At 40.9% G+C, this 23,847-nt stretch overlaps 1 protein-coding gene across 2 annotated transcripts; it reads left to right on the forward strand.

The window, feature by feature from the left end:
• The first annotated feature begins 815 nt into the window (after positions 1–815).
• KLHL8 (kelch like family member 8) lies at positions 816–22,053 on the forward strand. Of its 2 annotated transcripts, none has more exons than XM_072116506.1 (10): positions 816–955; positions 3,504–3,784; positions 5,242–5,790; positions 6,237–6,423; positions 7,345–7,488; positions 8,160–8,271; positions 14,471–14,639; positions 15,453–15,612; positions 18,489–18,690; positions 21,485–22,053. In XM_072116506.1, exons 2-10 carry the CDS (start codon positions 3,581–3,583, stop codon positions 21,606–21,608), a joined length of 1,851 nt encoding a protein of 616 aa, XP_071972607.1. In that variant the 5' UTR covers positions 816–955; positions 3,504–3,580; the 3' UTR covers positions 21,609–22,053. The 2 variants fall into 2 exon arrangements, with proteins under 2 accessions (XP_071972607.1, XP_071972613.1); XM_072116512.1 differs by having other exon boundaries at positions 824–935.
• The last annotated feature ends 1,794 nt before the right edge of the window (positions 22,054–23,847 follow it).

A 23,847-nucleotide genomic window follows, 5' to 3' on the forward strand; every position in this document is an offset into this window, starting at 1 on the left:
ACTATAGGGACCTGCCAATAGCTGTATTTGTGAAAAATGTGACAGGTTCCCTTTATTTAACTAATGAGTTAATTTAAAAAATATATACATTATACATTACAATAAAAAATCGTTCTAGCCCTATGTGTCAGGAAAAGAATGCTGCAAAAATGTTTAAGGTATCGCACAGAAAATAGAAGTTATTGGTCCCCGACCAACGTCTAAAAATTCACTAAGAATGTTCCAGTCATTAAAACCTTTTCAGGCCTGATCAGAAATGGGTTAATACATCTCACCAATGGTTTTTGTGTCAATTCCACTGCATTTGGTAATATTTGTCCATAAACAACTATGTTTGAATGCAAATAGCAGTCACAAATCCCATAATATATTACCACATATCACAAGTGTGTTTTAAAGGCCATACAAGTTTTACCTATAAAAAAAGTCAAAAACTGTAACTTGTAAATGCACCATTTTTGTGCAAAAAAGCGAATTTGAGCTATATGGTTTCTGTGTGTAAATGCAGTCTTGGTAAGTCTTTAATCCTCAGCTCACTGCTATTTCTTTTAGTGTTTTTTTTCTCATTTTACTTTCTTAAATTAAAATGAATACCATAAAAGAGCAGAAACAAGAGCTGCAAATATTGTTTATTCAGGACTACTTCAGTCCCTGACTGGTTACTGAGGACAACGTGCTTCCCTGTAACTTTTCTCCGATAGGAAAGTCATTTCTATCTAATAACACGGCTGAGACTCGCGGGGCGTTTCTTCCCTCACTTACTCGCTTTACGGCCGACATACTGGCAAGCGCACACAACAAAGATGGCCGCCTGGGAATCCTGCAGGCGGTGCAAAATAGCTGCGCATGCTCCTTAGACTTCACAAGGGAAAGAAGCGACTGAAAGTAGAAGCAGTTGCTGAGCCCTGGAGAGGAGGCTGCTCGTCCGTGCAGTGGTGAGAGAGCGGCTAGTGATGTGAGTGCTGCTGTACGTGTGCTCCGGGGTGACTGCTTACTACACCCGGGGCAGTGCACTGCACTGTACTGTACTAGTGTCTGTGTTTACATGGCAGCTGACAACAAAAGCTAAGCATCTACTTGTAGCTGTGCTGTTGTCACTGTCACTTACGTGTATGTTTTATGGGAGGCCTCCTTCATTGTTATAGACGATCCTTGTACATAAGAGAGTGCACCAACTTACTGTAGTACCATGCAGCATGTGCACAGATAACGCCGTGACTAGTGGGTGCCACCATGGCATATTCATTGCTGCCACCTCTCCTTATACCCCTGGCCTACAATAGCAGAATATTGTAAGGGGAATACTAGGAAGTACACAATCCCTCTCATCATCATTTGGGAGGCAATGTCCTGGTGGCATCTGAAGCAAGGGTTGGGGAGATCTGCAGTGAACACTTTCCAGAATGAAGCCAGCACATATCATGGCAAACATTCATTGTCATGTCAAGAAAATATTGACTTTTTTTGTAATACATCAGACTTTCCCTTTAAGGTTGTATGTATGAATGTACATCTGTGCTGTATAGCAACAAAACACTAGCGCCATCTATTGCTCCTGTCCCTAGGGCAGATTCTTCATTGCCATTGTGTTGTCACATCAGAGCCTTTCAATAGTTAATTATCCTTTACTTTCACACAATATTTTTTCCTGTTTTTAACCAAAAGTCTGAGAGCATCAAGTTTTTTCTTATGGTATATTGTGCGTTTTATACTGACTGCTAAGTGACATGGTTATCACTTATAGTGCCCTGAGTCCAGACCTCTCTGTATGGAGGGGGGGGGGGAGGATATTCGTGCAGAGAGCATCTGTCACTCCATAGAATTACTGACATCAGTGCTTTATATGGATCCTGTTGATTTTAGTGGGTGTTGTGTGTTTCTCAACTATATGTGCAACACACCTGGATAACAGATGATTGATGGTCAAGGTGGGCCAGCATGCCCAAAAAGGGTATCCCAACTGACTTTATGGGGGTCATTTATCTTTTTTTCCCTTCTCTTTTTCTGCCTTGTGTCTTTTTATTGCACCTTATTTGTTTTTGTAGTCCACGCTCTTTGTCAAATCCAGTGTTTTTATTTATTTTTTTTCCAATGTGCCAATGTATGGATGCGAAAGGAATCTTGGGCGTAAACCATGTTTACTGGTAAATTCCTGAGCATTGCCTGAAAAATTTGCAAATGCTACATGAATTCAACCAAAACACCAGTATCCAGCTCATAAATTCCCCCTCCCTATATTTCTATGCATTGGACCATGGGTGGGCATACCATATGCAGCCCAGTAGGTAGATAATAAAATGTATCAACATATCTTTTATTTTCTATTCAATTGTACGTGAGGACTTTTGATAGCTGCAAGTGAAATGCGCCTGGGAAAGTTAGGTCTTCAGAGTGGTGCTGTCTTGGTATAAAAGGAAGTTCATGACTCAAGGAGGTGTCTCACTAGATTGTATTGTAGGAACAATACAACAATGATGTTATTTTCAGGTCAGATAACCTTCAGATGATGAACCCGTATAATTAAGACTGGATAGTGCTTATTCATCAAATAACCTTCTACCAGTTGATAACGAATGAGTATGAATCAGGCGATGAGGCAGGATAGTTACCTGAGGAAGACATCATTCTGATGACTAAATTAGTTGTCCTGTATTTTTAATACTATTCACTGATTACGTCTTGCTCATTCTTATACAAGGCAGCGCTACTCTCAACACCCAGCTTTCTCAGACCTACATAGCTGAAGTCTTTTTCTCTCCTCTATGCTTGGCGGTATTCTGCATCTTGTATACAACTGAATGTGGACTGAGATTATATCATATTTGACTGTATATGCCCTCTAAGATGCCCATAACCCCCTGTTATCACTTCATTAAAGGCAAAGCAGCAGCATGATATCATCTAGCAGCATGATTTTTTTTAAAGGTGCCTTCTTTCCATAGATTTACATGTGGGACAGTCATGGTTATACCAGTGATGCTTATTATAGTATTGTTATTATACATTCACTAGATTCAAGTAGGACACAAGTTTAGATTCACTTGCCAACATCTAGCTCATTACTGAGCGTTTCCATAGTTACTGGATAATTGTTCTCATGGTATCATTTCAATAGCTAGAAGTAGGCAGGCAAGTTTTTCCTGTCTTCTCTTGCAATTAACCCTGTTCCATGATGACTACTGCCGGAAGATTAACGTCTTCTCTAGTTGGATGCAGACGTGTTTATTAGCAAGGAAGAAAGACATTGTACGATGGTCTGTAGAAGAAATATTTACCTTCAGGTTGGCCGCATAGATAATAGGTGCAAAGAAAAAAACTATCTGGACCCTTATTTTGTAATTCTGAATGCACAATGTGGCACCTATCTGCTAATGGTCAATCTACTTTCTGTATAGTATTGTTACCCATGGCATTCGCACAAGGTCTTGGGTTATTGTGTCATCTCATTGTGATATTGTGTTTTTCTCAGATATTTACAGAAAACATGTTTATTATATTAACAGATCAATATGGCTGCTATTGTCAACCATGCTCATTGATATGAAGTATCTGTGGTTGCCGAGACTTTTTTTCACTTCTGATGGCATCGGAATCCATGCTCCCTGGACAACCCAAGCAATCGCATACAAAGGGGAGAAGGAAGCTCCAGCAGGACAAGTCCTTCACTAGTGACACGGAGGGTGATGGCTCCTTTCTCTTTGAAGCTGATGAGGCTTGGAAGGATTTTCACAGCTCACTTCTCCATTTCTATGAAGTGGGAGAGCTGTGTGATATCACACTTAAGGTACCTTTTTTTTTTTTTTTTTCCTTTTAGCAGTATAATGCTGTCAAAGTACAACACTACAATAAGTAACAATATGTTTTTAAGAAGTCCTAAGCCTTAGGGCAACTTTACATGCACTGTAATGTCAATGCTTATTTAACTCTATAGCAATTATTGGGGCTGTATGTATCTGAATGATTGCCCATGTGGATATTTGGACATATACAGTTTTACTATTATTATTATTAGAAGCGTGTTCCCATGTACCTAGTGTGATGTTACAGCAATAATCAATGCTCTCTTATGCTGTGAGTTCACCTATTGGGAGAGGCTGTGTATATAACTAATGGCCTAATAATTGGCAGTGCAATATGGCCTTAACTTGTTTTGTTGGCACAAACACTTTATCTCCCATTCACCATTGTTTGGTTATCTCGGCCTGTCCTATAAAGAATGAATGAAGCAGCAATGTGCCCTGGATATCAGCAGTAGGGGTCTTCGGCTGTCAGACCCATCCAATTGGCAAGCAAGGCCCTGTTCTGTGGATAGATCATAACTTGCTCAACCACTTCAAGTCCTCAATGTACAGTCCCTGACAGCAGTTGTTGGATCAAACCTATATCCCATAAGCTGCTTTCATTGATATCTTATTTCCCCCTTGGATCACAACCTGTTTTCTACATAACAAAAACGGATGCAAAATACTAATGAAATATGTGGGTGTCCTGTCTATAATGTGCCTAAATGCCCACAGGTTTTTATTTCTACCAATAAATGGTGGGAAGATGTCTATGGAACACACTTGTGACAGGTAATATGAATGTAATTATGCTGTGTGTATGAGTATGTGTCAGTTGTCGCATATAATACTGCCTAGGATGATGGTCAGGTAAAGACCTTTTATGGGTGAAAACCAATTCATATGTTCAAAATACTACTACGCTTAGTTGTGTGTGAACATTCCTGCTCAGTGGACTGGTTAACTTGTAATAAAATAACCTGCTCATAGTTTCATTTGTAGATAAAAACTTTCTTAGAACTGTAACTTAATGTCAAGGTTGAGTATAGGGTTGATTATCAGTTTCTATAGCTCATTTATAAGTGTAAGTGAAATGTGATGATTGAGGAGATTTTAGTTTAATAGCCACAAGACAAGTTACAACTAGGCCTTCTATTATATCCCATAAGGTGTCAAACCTTGGTACACCCAGAACTTTAATATGGCGGTTCTGCTGGAACAGCATACCATTATTTGTCTCCTGAGACTGCATAAAAAAGTTAGTGTCCCCGTAGGGAAGACCTTCGATTATCCTGTGACATCCTGCTTGCTAGTGGGGTACAAGGACAATAAACTATAGGGCTCAGAGAAGAAATTGGTGGCTATGGCACTGGCTGATTAAAATACTTTAACAAAGGTGGGATAGGATGTACTTGTGCATAAAAATATATATTCATAGTAATTCATTTTATGTTTATAGGTTGGTTCCAAGCTGATCCCTTGCCATAAACTTGTGTTGGCCTGCGTGATCCCATATTTCCGTGCCATGTTTTTGTCTGATATGGCAGAGGCGAAGCAGACGCTCATTGAGATCCGTGACTTTGATGGAGATGCCATTGAAGACTTGGTAAAGTTTGCATATTCATCGCGTGTCACCCTGACTGTTGACAACGTTCAGCCCCTTCTCTACGCAGCCTGTATTCTGCAAGTGGAACTGGTTGCCAAGGCTTGTTGTGAATATATGAAGCTTCATTTTCACCCCTCTAACTGTCTGGCTGTCAGGGCTTTTGCTGAAAGCCACAATCGTGTAGACTTGATGGACATGGCTGATCGCTATGCTTGTGACCATTTCCCAGAGGTGGTAGAGTGTGAGGATTTTGTCAGTATGTCCCCGCAACATCTCCACAAACTGTTGTCGTCTGGAGATCTGAACATTGAGAGTGAGAAGCAAGTCTACAATGCAGCTATAAAGTGGCTCCGTGCTAATCCACAGCACCATGAAGTGTGGCTCAATGAGATGCTATCCCAGGTATTGCCTTCTACTTTGTGGAAATCTACCATTAAAGCATGATAAACCAGCGGCATTTACTCATAGATCGAGGCATTGTGACTGTAGTAATATTCTTACATTTGTTATCCTTCCTTCTAAATTCAACTTTTATGATTATTCCTATAAGCTAGACTAGAGGCATTACCACAGCCCCTCCCTGAAGTAGCTTCACAGGCTGTTACACTCTGCACTCCCACCTCCATTTCACTGAGGTTACTTCAGGCAAAGGGAGAGAGGAAAATGTTCAGAGAGCACGGTGAGGCAATATAACAGCCTGTAAAGCTGTAGCACATCATAGCTCTGCCTCCCTAGAGCCCTTCTAGCTCATTGGCATAATTTTAAAGTTGATTTTAGAAGGAAGCAGTCGCGTTGCCTGAGTAGTATTTGAGATCTAATTACTTTTTCTACCATACCCTGTGCTTTAGGTTCGGCTGCCTCTCTTGCCCATTGAATTCCTCATGTCGGTTGTGGCCAAGGAAGACATCATCAGACAGGACTTGAAATGCAGGGATCTTCTGGACGAAGCAAGAAATTATCACCTTCACTTGAGCAGCCGGGCTGTTCCAGAATTTGAATACACCATCCGCACGACCCCCAGGAAACAGACTGCAGGTAAGTGGAATCCTTGTTATTGTTGTATTATGCATTTATAATCCCCCAATACTATAACGTCCTTGAGTCTTTCTGTTTTTTTAGCTTTTTATTGGTCACTTTATGTTTTGGACAATCCTCATTTCATCACCATTTAGCACTGACCCATATCTCTCATGTTGTGTGAGATGTGAAACCATTGCATGTATTAACATAATACATTTCCAGGCTATTCATAGCTGCTGAATACATGTACAGCTGCCAATAAACAAGTCCACTGCCAGTAAAACTGATTACTTCAGTCAGTTTAGGGAACAGAAGTGTATCTGTTTGTTATAAGGGGGAGTAATATCTACAATGTCAATGTGACCTTCGGCAGAACAAACCCCTTCAATGTAAGCTGCAATAGTTAGAACCCCAAAGAAAAGTGTCTCAAGGCCACATAAACTTTCTATTGTCGAATGCAGACATTTTATGAAGCATTGTATATTTACATAGTATATACATTTGCAGGAAATGTTATTGGATGCACTATAATGTTTTGTATGCATATGTTTAATGGGGTGGTCCATTATTTTATGTATCTTTTTATTGGATAAGCTGACAGATCAGCTGTTGAAGGCTATTGTCAATAGGGCACAGTGCACACAGCTGGATGCAGAAGGCAGCAATGCACTGTGTTGTGGTTGTGCATATGCCTCCTGTCAGGTGACCCATTGAAGTGATTCTGCGGGTGGAACACACAGCCACTACACAGAGCAGGGTGCCATCTGCTTCCAGCTGACCTAAGCAGCTGTTGAGTGTTGGTGCCATACGGATCAGATATTGATGACTTAGGAAAATAGACTAGGAAAAAAAATAATGGACGATCCCTTTAGGTAAAGACAGTTATTCATTAAGTGCACTTTATTCTTCTGCTTATCCGTTTATGCCTCTTATTAGGTGTCCTGTTTTGTGTGGGAGGACGTGGTGGCTCAGGTGATCCATTTCGCAGCATTGAATGCTACTCTGTTAGCAAAAACAGCTGGTTCTTTGGACCTGAAATGAACAGTCGCAGAAGACATGTGGGTGTTATCTCTGTAGGAGGTCAGTGGAAAGCTTCCTATTAGGGTCACTTTACCTATAAATGTTATCAGAAACCAGCAAACTGGTATCCCCAAATATACTGAGTGTATGAACTCCCTGTTGGAGAAGGCAAAAGAAAAGAGCCTTACTGACTGTATAGGCGACACTCTCTTGCTGGGCCACAAGAATCTTGTTGATTTGGTTAAATAATCCATCTTTGTAGGAAACGCATATCCTGTACTTTCCCATTCTTAAGACACTTGGAAGTATTTTATGGGGACTTGTATAAGTTCTAAACCTCCAGGGCCAATGGTACAGTCAGTTTGATGGACTACTTTTGGGTTTCACAGGAGTCTGGCAGTGGTTTTCTCCCGTCACATGCAAGTTTGACCGTGTGGGTTGAGAGTTCTGGTATCTAAAGTACATGGACGGCATTAAACTAGATAGACTGGAAATAACTCTGGCTGTGACACGTTTTTATAACTTTGCATCAACTGTGGGTGTGATTTACAGCAAAACCTTTAGTGCAGTTTACTGCAGGCACACCCCTTTTAACGTCCTAGACAGACAACCAAGGTGCTGTGGATTATCCCCTTTAGTTAATTTGCCTAATAATGGTGACTTAATGCAATGTTGTATGCAAAAATGCTATTTTAAATCAAGCTGTAACATTTTTTATATATATTTTGCAGGTAAAGTGTATGCAGTTGGTGGGCATGATGGAAATGAACATTTGGGAAGCATGGAGGTATTTGACCCTTTAACAAATAAGTGGATGATGAAGGCATCAATGAATACAAAAAGGTAGTGTGAAATGCTGTTTGGACACTATGGCCGAGATGTACTAAAACCCCTGTACCAGTTTTCAATTTGCATGTTCTTTTATGTGCGAGGCACAAATGTGTCGCACGCCACACACTTGTGTCATGGTTGCACTATACCTGAGGTGACGCAAAATTCTGCACGTAAAGTCGCACCATGCGCCACATTTATCATGCAGTGTCCAACAGAATTGTGTTGCCTGCCCTATGATAAAGGTGCACAAAAAGAAAAGTTGGCGCACGCTGTCGGAGCAGGACGTGTGCCACAAATCATGAATCTGCACGCTCCACAGGCAAACTGCAGTTTGCGTTGTTCTTGATAAATGTGGGCCTAGGGCTGTGTATGAGCCTGTAGAAAAGCATTTGTCTGTGTGCTAGATGGTACACGGACAAAAACTATGGGCCCATTTCTTTCTTTTTGGATGGCATACTGACCCATTGATTTCTGTGGGTCTGTTCACATGTCTGTATTTTTTTCACAGATGTGCAGACAGTTAGGGGGAAAAAAGTGCATGCTGTAATTTTTGTTTTGCACATGTGGACAATATAGAAGACAATGGATCCACAAAAATGGCACATGGCTGACATCCCTATGCGGTCTGTTTTATTTTTTCCCAAATGTTGTTAGGCAAATTACTGTTTTTTTTTGTGAAAAAAAAAAAATAATGAAATACAGACAGGGAAAAAAATGGACATGGTCACAGATTACATTTGGTTTTTTTTTGTTAACGTACATGCCCATCTTAATGAGTCCATAGTTTGTGTGCCTACAGCCTGACTTGGTTAAAATTCTATAATGCAGAAGAGCCTGCTAGATTATTATAAAAAAACACTTATACAAGATATGAATATATCTGCGGATGTAGGGGGGACCTGATATCCAAAGCTCCAATAGCAATTCTGCTTGCACCTTGGCTGAAGTACTGTAGCTCACAAGTTGCAATTATAACTTCAAAAAAATTTACCATGAAAATCCAGCATGATAAACCAGGGACGTTTACTCATAGATCCAGGCACTCCTACTGTAGTAGTCTTCTTATATTTGTTATCCATGGCCTTCTTCCTTCTAAAATAAACTTTTAAAATTATGATAATAAGCCACAGGGGCTTTGAGTGTCTCCAGAGCCCCTCAGTGATGTCTTGTCACTGGTTGTTACAATGAACAGAACATGTCTCCCCTCCCCCTGCACTTCCTGTAAGGAGACATGTTCTGCTAATTGTAACAGCCTGTGATCTCAGCTACCCTGATCTGGGGCCCCTTATATGAAACGCCCTCTTCCATGTTTATAGGACCCATGCAATTTACCAAGGATATCTGGCTTCAATGTAGGGTCAAATTCCAACTAGCCACTCTCCGATTCCCTCTCACTCCTGTCCTTTTTACACCACATCTCCCAGAAAGTACATCTATGGTGAGCATTCAGCCCTGGTTTTAGGCTATTTATTCCAAGTCAGAGACTTCATAGACACCTGCACAAGTGAGATCCTTCCCTTCTCCACACTGGTAGAGAGACGCCCAGCCCTCTCAGGCGGGCTATTCCAATATAGACAGATTAGACATTATGTGATTTCCCTCCTGGGTCCTGATAAGGTCCTGAACCCGACTACCTTCGAATTAGCCTTTGCCAGTGGTGCATCCTCTAAGGGTTTAATCTCTACAGCTACAGCATCCTTCATTCCCCTTCAAAGCCTAGTTTACCATTGCATGCATATATGACCAAATGGTAAACGTGGCTAAATAGGCAATTCTCCCTAGCACAGTGGCCAATCATATGGTCCAATGCCAAAAAAAAGCTCTGTTAATTCCCTCTACAAAGAAAACCAGATTAAACTGCTCATGACACGGTACCATACACCTGAATTACTTCATAAGTTTTATTCGAATATATTAGATACATGCTGGCTTTGTGGTAGGGAGAGAGGCTCACTCTTTCATATATTCTGGACGTGATCTTCCATCGGAAACTTTTGGGCTATGATCAGGAAGCTGCTCTCGGATTTACTTCATATGGATCCCGCAGTACATTTACTCAATTTAGTGCCTGCAAATGTCCATAGTCCAAACTGCTCCTTCATGTCCTTACCGCAGCTAAATATCTGATCTCTCTCTGTTTTGGAAAACCCAGTCCCACCTTCTTATGCGGACTTATACGCCCGTGTTAAAGATGTGAGATTAATGGAACACCTGACTGCTTAGTTGAATGTTAAAATGGATGCATTTGAAGCTATCTGGTCCTCATGGGACCTTTATTGTTCGACACATGGCTCATGTTAATAAGCCACTTGCTCCTACTTTTTTCTTGTTTTTTTTTTTCTTTATGTATGTATATATAATATGTGCATATATGTATCTACGTGCATACCTCCAACTTTCAAGAGAGATAGATGTTGGAAAAACTTGTTTTCTCTGATTCCTAAATTTCCTAGAGCACCCCATTTATAATTGAATACCTTCTTTCCTCTCCCTTTCTTCTGCGTGTGGCTCTGAAACCTGTACGTCTGTGGTCATAGCTACAGTTGAAGGCCCTGTGTTTGCTACAGATTTTGCATCTTATAACCGAGCATTCAGGAACCAATTACATAGAACCTCTTGTTCTTGAAAAACACACACAAATTCTTATTAATGTTTAAATTATATAAAGTGGGGTAAAGCCTATAGGGAGCTGCAGAAAATTTCCATATACTAAGGCTTGTCCCATGTGCTTTGACTTCTTAGTGGCACCACCAGGGATGGATTTGCCATGGGCTTTATAAATATTATAGCCCCTACAAGTCTAGAATTCATTTCCTACATAGGATGTATAATATGAAATCTATGGTTTTGGGACCTTTTGGCGGATTTTCAAATCTCTTGAAATGGCTATTGTGAAAAGGTACAGATGTATGAGTTCATGGGTAAAGGTCCTTCTCAGTATAAAATTTGGTGGGTGGTTTAGATGGCCATGGGCCCCCTTAATAACTTGAGCCCTGGGCTAAAACCGCCTATATTATAATCCACTACTGGGCTATAATGTCAACCCTAATTTAGGAAAAATGGAGGGACACCGGATGTGGCACATGCCACAAAAATGTCATGACCCAAATCATGCCCCTTCTCCTTACACCATGCCCTAGAGTGCTCACACACCGAGTCCATTCCTCCTGTAGTGATCCACCACTAAGAGGCTGGAGCCTCTTGGTGAAAATGAGTACAGGACAGCCAGCGACGGGGAATATCCTCATGTCACGCTGCCGACATCAGAACTGCTGAATGGTGGAGCTGGGAGTAAATGGCTACTTAAGGACAGATCCGCTATACACAAGCTTGAACAGCAATAGCATATATTAGTTACAGAATAATTATTATCTGTGGAAATAATTAAATATTTCTATTTGGAATTTCACATCCATTTTTAGAAATAAGGCACAACACAGTATAGTGAGTTAAATAATGTGACATTTAATTGTAATGTCATTTTTATGTAAGTGGTTGTTGCCTCCAGTCACTCAGACTGTCCAGCAGCGCTCAGGACAGGATAAACCTGCAGGAAAATCATGAAGTCATGGCTGCTTTACTGCCCTTCCTGTGGGCGTACTAAGGGAGGTATCGCCACAACATGTGTGTAGTGGAGATGTATGTAACATACATACAATTTGACTCTGTGGCTGTTTCGTCATCCTCAAATTAACTGGAAAGGTACAGTACTAGGAAGAAGTATTACTTGTACTGTGGGGTGGTTAAAACGAGACCGCCTTGGGCGGAAGATTGCGCGCAATTCCAACACCCCCCCCCCCCCACAATGATTTCACAGGGAATCAACAATGCACCAAGATGCAATGCTATCAACTGATTGAGGGTTTTACCGGTAAGTGTTTGCTGCAAAGACTTACCGGCTATGGAGAGGGCACAGTCTGTAAGCCCTCTCCATTCACCCACAGCAGAAGCGTGACTTGGTACTATGTCATTTGTCAGTAAGGGGTTAGTGGCAGGCTGCTGTCCCAAGCAATGAAGTATCTGATGGTTTCAAACTCTAGGAGTTTCAGAAAAGCCTCCATCTGCTTCTCCATCTTCCTCTACTTAGAGGCAGGCTCCTGTGTACAGTTCAAAAACTGTATTGTAGCAATGAAATTATTATAGCAATGAAAACGCCATCAAAAGTCGCAAAAAATGACACTACCCACAGCTCCGTACACGAAAGTATAAAAAAGTTATTGGCACAAGTAGACATTATATTTGGGCCCCCAGTGAAAGCTGTAGAATCCAAGCCGAGAAAAAAACAACGCAAATGCGTTTTTTCATCATTTTCACTGCATTTGGATTTTTTTCCCGCTTCCCAGTACACGGCATGGAATAATAAATACCGTCACTATGAAGTTCAATTTGTTACGCAAAAAATAAGCCATCACGCAGCTCTTTATGTGGAAAAATAAAAAGTTATAGAGTTTTGAAGGTGGGGAGTGAAAAAAGGAAGTGAAAAAACTAAAAAGGGCTAAGTCGTTAAGGGGTTAATAAGGCCCCATGTGTCTGAATGCGGTCAAAAGTTTTTCTCTGTACTTGCCCTGTGAACGGCTCCACGGCTGACATATTTGTATGGGGAAGGAACCTTTAAGTGGCCGCTTACCCTCCTGGGTAACATGTATACATATAGAGCTTATTTATTTGTCCCGTATGATTTGTAAAGTGCTTCAGGAAATGATGGTGCTATATATTAAGATTATTATTGACAAACCGAAAACTGTGAGGAATTGGCACTAAAAGTATAATGGGAAATGAACAATATCAATTTGCTATACAAAAGGATAACCCCTTTTTGACCATCTGGGTGAGCTTGAATGCCCAACCTATACTTGTGGCTGTGGTTTAGTTCAGTTTATCAATAAATCAAACTTTAAAGAAAATTTTAGTTTAAAAAAAGTTAGTATTGTTACTCCTTAGTAGTCCATCTTCTGGAGGTCAAATTGAAGCATTGCTAATGTATCATTTGCATTAGAAATCCCAGTCATGGACTTCATGAATGTAAGCCTTGGAGGGCATAAACAATTGTGCACAATGCCAGTGTGTGTTAGAATGCGGAACAAAGACCCTTTTTACTGTGCCCTTCTGAGACCTCTTACAGGCAGATTGGTTGAATGGCAGAACAGAAGCATTCTTAAGCTTTGTTCACAATTTGCAAAGCTTGGCACATTTTTGTAAACTCGCTGCCCCCTGTCATTCTTGCCCTCAGCTAATCGGTCATAAAAGTTCATTCTAGTAAGTGGAGCAATAAAACTAGGTTATTACATACAGTAAAGTCCTAAATATATTAATGTAATACATATAATTTCATTTCAATACTCAAAAGGTGGACTCTATTTATAAGATAGAGGATTAATTTCCTTGTTTTCCTTATGTATAGAGATAATTGACTTCTTTTTAATGTAAAGCCTTCATGGCCAAGAGATTTTTCTGTATTTTGGCTTGTTGGACTTGTTCATCCCTCATATTTCTTGATATCCTTAGTTAGCACAGCCCCTATGTCAGTGATGGCGAACCTTTTAGAGACCAAGTGCCCAAACTACAACAAAGACCCGCTTATTTATCGCAAAGTGCCAACACAAATGTAATTTGTGATTTATACTCCCTTCTCTGTCACAGTTTTCATTGATACCAGCACCTGAGGACACCAATAAAGCAGAAAATAGTCCCAGGTAGCACTGTCACTTTAATATAGCTCTGTGCACAGCAAGTCCTGGGCTGTCTGGGACTGCAGGAAGATACCTGGAGTCATCTCTGGTTATGGCCTGGGTGCCCACAGAAAGGGCTCTGAGTGCCACCTCTGGCACCAGTGCCATAGGTTAGCCATCACTGCCCTATGTTATGTCAGTTGGACGTGTCCGCTACATCCTACCTGCTATGAGTATTTATTTCTACATCCACTTATTTTTAAAGGGAATGGGCTAAAATAACAGCCAATGCTTTTTCACACAATAGGTGATTAATGTCTGAGGTGGGAACACATATCTAGTATTAGAAAATGAAGGAGTTGTATTGCATTGAAAGGGGACTACAATGTTTGTTTGTTTTTATTTATTTATATTTTATCCTTGCAAGTCTCTGTGCTTTCACTTGCCATGATGTGGATAGGTGGCAAATTTTAATCTTGTTACAACCCTTTTAATTACAACTTGCAAATTTAGTCTCTTAATGTTTATCATTTGAACAGGAGAGGCATTGCTTTGTCATCACTGGGGGGCCCAATATATGCTATTGGAGGACTGGATGACAACACTTGCTTCAATGATGTGGAGAGATATGATGTGGAATCTGACCGCTGGACATCTGTGGCTCCAATGATCACACCTCGTGGAGGGGTTGGATCTGTTGCTCTAGTGGTATGTATATAGGCAGATAATTACTACAACAGTAATGTTCCATGAAGGAACACAGGAAGCCATATTTATTGATATTTATAGATTTTACTGCAACTGAATACTTTTGGCCTCTGTTGTTTATTGGTAAAAATGTAGCAATTTTACATTTTAGTTCCTTTTTATGTCTTCTTGCTTTCTGTCGTAAACTGAAAATGTGTGGTTTTCTATGATTCCAAGTACAACATTGTTTCTAAGACTGCTTAAGTTTCCAGCTCAGAGCTGTGGTGCCCAGACATACAACTGGATAAGCCATTAGCCTTCTTGCCACGTAGGAGTAAGGTTTTCCTCTGGGAATTGGTACAGTGCCACATCCACAATGCTACTTTCTATTCCTACAACATACATGTAGGTAACGCATTCCCCCAAAACTGATTACAATTGTGTTTTGTGTAATATGGATCAAAGATCTTAATGACAACCTTTCACCTCCACCTTTTCATTGTTGCTACCCTGATTCTACCCTGCTACTCTGCAGTTAGAATTTTAATTCTAGCCCTCACCAATCCTGTGGCATTTGTTTAGTCTCTTTGGTTCGGTGGGCCATCCCTGACTAGAGAAGACACCTGGTAATACCCACCTGACCCAAAAGAGCCTAATTGGTATCTTGTAGCCTAAACTAATGCCATTGATTGCTTGGGAATGGTGGGGCAAACTCCAAACCTGCGGGAATCTTTGAAATGATAATTATTAAAGGAACCCTAGCATTTATTACTGTAAAGTGGACCTCTCTCCACCCACTCAAAGAGATGTAATAAACTTCACTTCTGTTTCTAGAATCATGTTTATGCTGTTGGAGGAAATGATGGCGTTGCTTCCCTATCAAGTGTGGAAAGGTATGACCCACATCTGGACAAATGGGTAGATGTGAAGGAGATGGGTCAGAGAAGAGCTGGTAATGGAGTTAGTGAACTTCATGGCTGCTTGTATGTTGTGGGTAGGTATTCATTTTTCTGAACTTGTGGGAATACTTGTGAATAGCCAAGGTACTAGCATTGTGCTCTTGGTCAATATGTTCGAAGATGCTATTAATGTAATATACATTTCTTTTTGAGCCACAATGAAAGGTTACTTTAGTTTTCACAATAAGTTTTATAAAAGTTCTACGATTTTCATATACCATATATACACAAGTATAATCCGTCCGGAGTATGAGACGAGGCCCCAAATTTTACCACCAAAAACTGGGAAAACGTACTGACTCGAGTATGAGCCGAGGGTGGGAAATGCATTGGTCACAGCCCCCTGTGGTATAAAGCCAAACAGAAAAGTGAAGCTCAAATAGAAGAAGAGATACAGAGAGGGCGCAACATGTGAAATCCTTTAAAGATTTGTTAAATAGTAATGAGAGTTGTTGTGCTCACCTTCTCCTGTTGTACAGCCGGTACAACACGTTTAGCGAGATTTTAGTGGTTTTGGTGGATCCTTCCTGGTCTCTGGTGAAGAATCATCTATGGAGTATGTATGTATGTATGTATTGCTATATAAGCCCAACAAACTGATGTTATTGCATACTTCGTGCAACTGAGGAAGAGCCCGGCCCGGGCTCGAAACTCGTCTTGCTCAAGCTAATAAAGCTAATAACAAAGACAAAAGGTTTTAAGTTTGATCATTTGGCGCCGTATCTAGCCTAGAGACCTTTTCTATCCATAAAGCCAAACAGGCCCCAGTTTGCCCAGCAGATTAAAAAAACAAAAAACTTACATACTCCGCTTTCGGCGCTCCTGATGTTCATTGCGGCTTCACAATGCTCTGTGCGGCTCTCCGTGGCTACTCTGCCAGCGCACACTATGAGGTAATCGGCATCCTAATGTGTGCCAGCCGGCAGAGTGCTCGTGGGGAGCCACACGGAGCATCGGGGACGCCGGAAGCTGCGTATGTGGGTATTTTGGGTTTTTTTTTTTTTGCTGAAAAACTCTGCTTATACACGAGAAGTAACAAGTTGTACCAACTATGCAAGTTATCCCTTATTTACAGGATGGCATATAACAGGCTGTTGGGTAAGGGTCTGACACTGCTGGGACACCCAGCAATCTGGGAAAGATGGGCCCTTTTCCACTTGTGGGTGGAGAGTCAAGTCAAACATGTCATGCAACTCCATTCATTAGTGTGGGAGTGTCAGAAATTGCCAAGCACAGCGCACAATGACGGTGATGGAGGTAGCCAAGTTCTGTCTGCAATTACTGACACTCCAATACTATTGAATAACCAACAAAAATTGCGTGGTGCTGCACCTTCCCTCTTATGAGCTGTCCTTAACGGTCCTAGATGGATCCAGCAAACATCCACTATTCAATAATCCTGTTGAAAAAACTCTTTTGTGACCGGAGCTCAACAACGAAAAAGACGATCCATGCGTCCTCGTGGAGTTATTTGTGATATGCGCATTTTTTATCTACATATGTGAGTAGAACTGGAAATAAAAGTTTTAAAAGTTTGAAACTGTCTACACTATGTCTGATCCCTTGTGTTTGGTGCACATATAAGGAGGAAACGTGCATGGATCGTCTTTTTCGTTGTTGAGCTCTGGTCACAAAAGAGTTTTTTTTCTACTGGAATACTATTGAATGTAGCAGCAGGATACATGCTCAACTTGCCACTTTAAGTTATACAACCCCTTTTTTTAATTAATTTCCATATATACTCGAGTATAAGCCTAGTTTTTCAGCACAAAAATGTGCTGAAAACCCAAACTCGACTTATACTCGAGTAAATAAAATATAGGTTTTACCAGGTTTTGTGGTAAAATTAGCTTATAGTCGAGTATACGGTATATTAAAAAAACCTAAAAATTCCCCTAGCTCCCCATGGAAACCAATCAGTTCTGATCTCAGACAAATAAATCTCCCTCGCATGGGCGCCGCTATCTTGGTGAAGTCTTCCGAAGACCCAACACTCTCTCGTTTTAACCCATTCATTACAATATGCGATTCGCACATTATTATACGAATGAGGAAAATCCCCATATACTGCCATACTGTAAAATGGCAGTATGTGGTAGGATCAGACCGCCTAGGGTAGAAGTACCCTAGGGGCCCGGAAAAAATAGTAAAAAAAAATTAAATAAATTAGATTTTAAAAAACCCTAAAAATTCAGATGCATAATGCCGGGAGCGGGCAGCCACAGCTAGGTGTGTACTTGCAGATATGGAAAGGTATCTCTTCTCTGACTCCCTCTGCCGCTGATTGCATAGTGTCATAGGTTGTTAGCATAATCACACACCCCCACCATTGCAATCCTCCTCTCTGACGATGCAGCACACGGAATAGTCTGATCCCTGGGCTCATATCTCAGGAACAGTGGGCACTAGGAGGAAAATTCAAAGTGCCCCCCGAATCATGATGCAAGTGCCTACATGCTGGTATGTTCACTTTAATATGTTTGGGGTGCCCCGAGGCTGTCATAACGACAGATTCCATATAACACGTCACATGAAAAAAACGCTGACAGAAAATCAGAGCCACAGCAGTCGCTTTGTGTGTATAGACCATAGATCACATTAACGCTTGTACAAGTGTCACGGACACTTGTGCAGGCAGTTTTTTACGCCTTTAATAAGGCCCCATGGTCTAAATGCGGGCAAATGTTTTACTCTTTACTTGCCCTGTGAACGGTTCATATTTCATGAGTAATATTTACCTCCTATGACCCAGTAAACAGATGCCTGAATGCCTTTTTTGATGTACTGCATCCATGTGCCTCATCCCTACTCCAATAGTCTGGGAACTGTTCCCCAAGAGATCCTTTGTGTGTGATATACCTGACTGGTCCAGTTGCTCTCTGGTTGACCTTGTGCTTTGCTTTTTTTGCAGGTGGATTTGATGACAATTCTCCCCTCAGCTCGGTAGAAAGATATGACCCACGCTCCAACAAGTGGGAATATGTTGCAGAGCTAACTACCCCAAGGGGTGGAGTTGGCATAGCAACTTTAATGGGCAAAATATATGCAGTTGGCGGTCATAATGGAAATGCATATTTGAATACTGTGGAGTCTTATGACCCGATAATGAATAGGTAATGTATATGGAGTTGAGTGCTTTTGTAAATGGTTGTCCTGGATCGTAAGATCTTGCCCCCTATCAAAAACCGTGCCACAATATCAATACATATGTGATATTTTAAAACGGAATTTAAAGGAAATCAAATATTGTAAACCAAGCGCACTTACACGAAGGTGTGTGCCCCTTGCACCTGCTTTTGCCCTTGTTTTGACTAGAAAAGAATTTTTAATTTGTGCAAATGGAGCCCGGAGCCTCTCCAGCATAATTGTAAAATAATGACTGGCTCTAGACTCCATTTGCATAAGTTTATTGTAAAAAGTTATTGTAGAAAGCCTTTTTATTGTAAAAACAAGGGCATGCGGGGCTAAAAGATAAGCAGATCCTGTCAGTTGGCACACACCAGCATGTAAGTGTGCTTGGTTTACAATCCTTCATCCTAGTGGTAGATTTCTTCAAGCTCTTATTTTATACCTGTTGTTTGGCGGTAAGGGGTTTTTAACCACCGCTATAATAGTCTTCTAACCAAAGCCTCTTTTCACCTTCATGATACGGCTCATTTTGCAAATCTGCCCTGTGTCACTATAAGTGGTTATAACTTTTAAACGCTTTAAAAATCACTTGGATATGTTAAATTGTTTTCCTGTGACCCATTGTACTTCATGTTAGTTCAATAAATAAGCGCAAAACATATCACCAAAGTTATTAAAGAAACTGATATTTATCCTTTATTTATCACAGTCATAACAGCCTAATGACTTGATAAATAACATTCACCAAATGTCTGCATTATGTTGATTATGGTTTTTTTAATGCGTCCTCATTTTTGTAGGATGGTATAAGACTTAAAAGTATGATTTCGCATTTTAGAACTTTAGATGTGATTTTTCACATTTTCATGAGGGACCTTCTCAGGCTTCAGGTCTCTTTCAGTGCCTAAATAATAGTGCTCCACAAAGCTTAACAACTAATCTCTCCCGAGTATAACAATACCCCATATGTGGTGGTAACCTGCTGTATGGGAATACTGCCAGGCATAGAATAGGAGGCACCATTCAGATCTACATTGTCACTTTTTAAGTATCTTCATTGTCTTAGATCACTACAATTACTGTGATACCTAATTTATTTATATAATTTTTTTATATATATATTTTTAAAATTATACTGAAGGAAAACTAATATAGAGAAAATCTCATTTGTTTTCGTATCGCTATCTTTTTAGGAGATTGCCATCTTTTTGGTTGACAAAGCTGGTTTAAAGGTTTTTTTTTTTGGGATGAGTTATTATTTTCAGTGGTACCATTTTGGCGCACAACTTTTTTGCAACATTTTAGTGAAGGGATTTTTTAAAAATGCAAAAAAAATATATATATATTGTGTTTACTGAGCTGTCCAATAATGGTACCAATTTTTTGTAGATTGTTACTGAAGCTGCGATACCAAATATGTGGGGGGGGGGGGGGGTTGTGTGTAGTAGTTATGTATAGGGAATGTTGGTGTTTAGGAGACTTTATTTTATTATATATATATTTTTTTTATGTATAAATTTTTATTGAAAAGAATGTTTTAAGTTTTTTTTCCTCTTACAGGTTAGCCTGCACCAGTGATCCTCTGATCGCTTGTTCAAGCTTTTAATCATCTGACACAGTGCAATACAGATGTATTGCACTGTTTTATCTAATGCACTGAGGTCCAGACTAAATTGTCCAGCCCTGGGGCACTGGTCAGACCCTAGAGCTGCAGACCCCCCTGGTAAGCACCATGGTGGGGTCCAAATCACTTCAGAAGACCCTTACACGCTGCGGTCAGCGTGACCATGGCATGTAAGGGGTTTACACCCGTGAACGGAGCAATCTCCGGTCGCAGGTATTAGTGATGGGCGTCAGTTGTAACATCTAGCTGACACCCACAGCTTCTGGTGCGGGTGCCATAAGCTGGATGTAGTAGTAAGTCTTGTGTCAGCAAGTCACTGTCACCAATAACTTGCTAGTACCATGTCCAATGTCAGTGAGAGGTTTATATACTACATTAAAATACTACATGTAAATAAGCGCTCATCATCCACAGTACACAGCTTGAATCGGCTCAGATAAGAAATGCCATCGTCCCTCTCCAGGCTCCTCTTTTGCAGTAGTAGCAGCTGCCGTTGGGCCTGTAACATCAGGAGGTCCCGGGATCCCATCTCGCACACTAAAGAATGGTGGATGTGCACCCTTATATACATATTATGCTGTACAATGTGCAGCATAATATGTATATAACAATGCACGTCATCCACAGTACAATGTGCAGAATAATATGTATATTCGGGTGCACATCCTCCATTCTGTAGTGTGTGAGATGGGATCCTGGGGCCTCCTGATGGTGCAGGCCCGATGGCAGCTGCTACTGCTGTAGTTATGCCTCCGGATAAGAGGAGCCTGGAGAGGGCTCCTCTTAACAACGATATTATGGGTGCCGACCACGATGAAGGCAACATAATTGACGATGACGTAGACGACATTGACAACGACATAATGGACGACGTTGGCGACATTATAATAAGTCAGGTGCCAGGGCTCTTGCTCCCAGCCACCCGCTACTTCACAAGTCCTGCTTCACTGGTCATTTTTTATTTTCATGGCCTGTTTGCAGTGCACAGAATGGGACAGTCAATGGATTAGCTATCCTAAGTATAAATAATTTAATAAACTCTAGAATATCAATTTCATCTTGGTTACTACATTAGAAATCATGAATGACTTGCATCCTGTGACTTTTTGTGTTCAGGTCAAATAACAATGTCATTTTTACCTTTTCTACAATAGATGGGAGCTGGTTGGATCTGTGGCTCACTGCCGGGCTGGAGCAGGAGTTGCTGTCTGTGCTTGTCTAAGTAGCCAGATCCGGGATATTGGTCAAGGCTCAAGCAATGTGGTAGACTGCATGTGACCAAATAAAAATGGAATCTTCTCAACTCCTGAGCAACCGTGTACCTTGGTGTTTACCTCCTAACATCCAACTTGTGTGCTAGATCTCCGATGTATACATTGTAGTGTTCAGTATAACATGAAGGTTGGCACTCATACTGTACCTCACCTAAGGTTGTGATGTGTTATCACTGGAGAACACTAGAAATCTATTTTCCTTTTTTGAAACTTTTTACAAAACTGTAGATTTGGATAGTATAACCGTTAATTTATTTGTTGAAGTGCCAAATGTCTTTTGCATAGAGGCTTCACGGTTTATGCTCTCTCTCAATGATCAATGATCTGCAGTGTTTTCACCTTTTTATGTGCGTGTATATATACATAGAAATATATTTATTGAGATATTTTGTTGTGGATTAATGTATGACAGTTATTAGTTATTAAAATTATATTTTCTTTTCCAGTTATATTTTCTTATGGTATGTTTCACTGTACATTGGGAAATACTGTACAATATGTACAGCATAGCAAAGAAAGTTCATCCATATGTAAACATGAATCATAAGAATATGCTGTAGTGAACACTTTGTACAGGATGAGAACATCACACCTATGCACACTCGCCACACCTGGCTACGAGTTGGGGGTAATAATATTCAGGGTCTGATCTGTAATACTAAACACAGACCATGGACAAGTGTGGCACTCTCCCTTTTAAAGAGGTTGGACAGCTTAATACGTCCATGCCAGGAAAAGAGGTCACTGGAAAATTACCTTTTACGATGTTTGATGGAATTTTGGATGATGACATAAAAATATGATTAATTAAAAAATAGCGAAGCAGTGACTTATTTTACATATTGAAGAGAATTACAATAGAAACTCCTTTTTTAGATATCAGATCTTATCTACTACTCCTGAATGGCAAATCATATATCGATTTCAAAAGAGTTTGGATATTCAGTGTCTGAATCATTGACTGGCCAACAGGCAAGTTCTTTTACTTCATGTGCTGTAGGCCCATTTGGTGGCTATATCCAAAACCAAACACACTCATATGCACAATGCAGAAATCTGAAACCAAGAACACCGATACATCCACAAAGGGGAAAGTTACATTATTAGACCATATAAGTTGTCAAAGTAAGGCTCCACCCACATCTCTGGACCGATTTGCAGCTCTGCTCCCTCCCAGAGATGGGAGTGTCTGGAGCTCTCATACCCCCCTCCCCCCCAATCCCCTCTCCCCCAATCCCCTCTCCAGCTGGCCATGTACTCTGCCCTATTAAAGCACACAGCTGTGTGAATGGAGTATTTTGGCAGATCCACACTGCCATTGCCGCTCCATACAGAGTGGCACGGACCAACATCACTGCTGGGGACAGGACTCCTTACATGATGGCGATCTATGATGTAAGGAGATCCTGCCTTTTTACTAAACTGAAGAACCAAGACTGTAAGAATTTTTACACTATTGGTGCATCTTTTTAGATACAAAATAAATAAAAGGAACTCCTTTTAGGAGCTGAGGGTGGTAAATGCATAGGTCACAGCCTTCCACTATATAGCCAGCCAGCCCCCAGTTTGCCCAGCACATAGATAAAGGAACTTACATGCTCACCTTCCAGGGCTCCCGACGCTCCCGTCCCCGTGGCTCCTCTTCTTGTTTCTCTCTGCTGTAACAGCCGGCTTTGACACATAGAATTAAAATAACAACACGTTTATTAGGCTATACCGTGAACACCAAAAAAAAAAGTAAAAAATCCAGTACAGAATTGATGCTTCTCTACTCCTGTCCTCAAAAAAAGGTAATACATTTTCAACAATAGGAGATACCAACCCCAAAATAGCAGCACAGAAAAAGCATCTCATCCCGCAAAAAAAAGCCTTCACATGGCACCAATGAGGAAACTGGCAGCTGCAGGTCGCTCCATCCCTTCTGCAGCTTGCTGTGTGTCCATAAAACAACGGCCACATGTGTGGTGTCTCTGTACTTGAGAGAAATTGCATAACAAATTTTTACCCTTTCACAACCTGTGACGTAATAGCACGTCACAGATCGGCCGCGAGTGAATGGAGAGGGCTCACAGGCCCCATAGCCAGTAAGTCTTTGCTGCATATTGCAGCAAAGACTTACTGGTAACACCCGCGATCGCTGCTAGCACTGATCGCAGGTGTCAACCCGCACCTTGCCAGCAGCTTGAAAAAGATGGCACCGCCATCTTGCCGAGGATCGTCGCTCCCCGTGACGTCATCGTGGA

Source organism: Engystomops pustulosus, chromosome 1, assembly GCF_040894005.1.
Source record: "Engystomops pustulosus chromosome 1, aEngPut4.maternal, whole genome shotgun sequence".
Taxonomy (NCBI): domain Eukaryota; kingdom Metazoa; phylum Chordata; class Amphibia; order Anura; family Leptodactylidae; genus Engystomops; species Engystomops pustulosus.

What these genes read in the sequence shown, in the direction of transcription:
- KLHL8 (XM_072116506.1), top strand. Translation starts at nt 3,581, where the DNA reads ATGGCATCGGAATCCATGCTCCCTGGACAACCCAAGCAATCGCATACA. An exon ending in GCATCAATGAATACAAAAAG is followed by an intron (nt 8,272 to 14,470) that starts GTAGTGTGAAAT and finishes TCATTTGAACAG; the next exon opens with GAGAGGCATTGCTTTGTCAT. An exon ending in TGGCTGCTTGTATGTTGTGG is followed by an intron (nt 15,613 to 18,488) that starts GTAGGTATTCAT and finishes CTTTTTTTGCAG; the next exon opens with GTGGATTTGATGACAATTCT.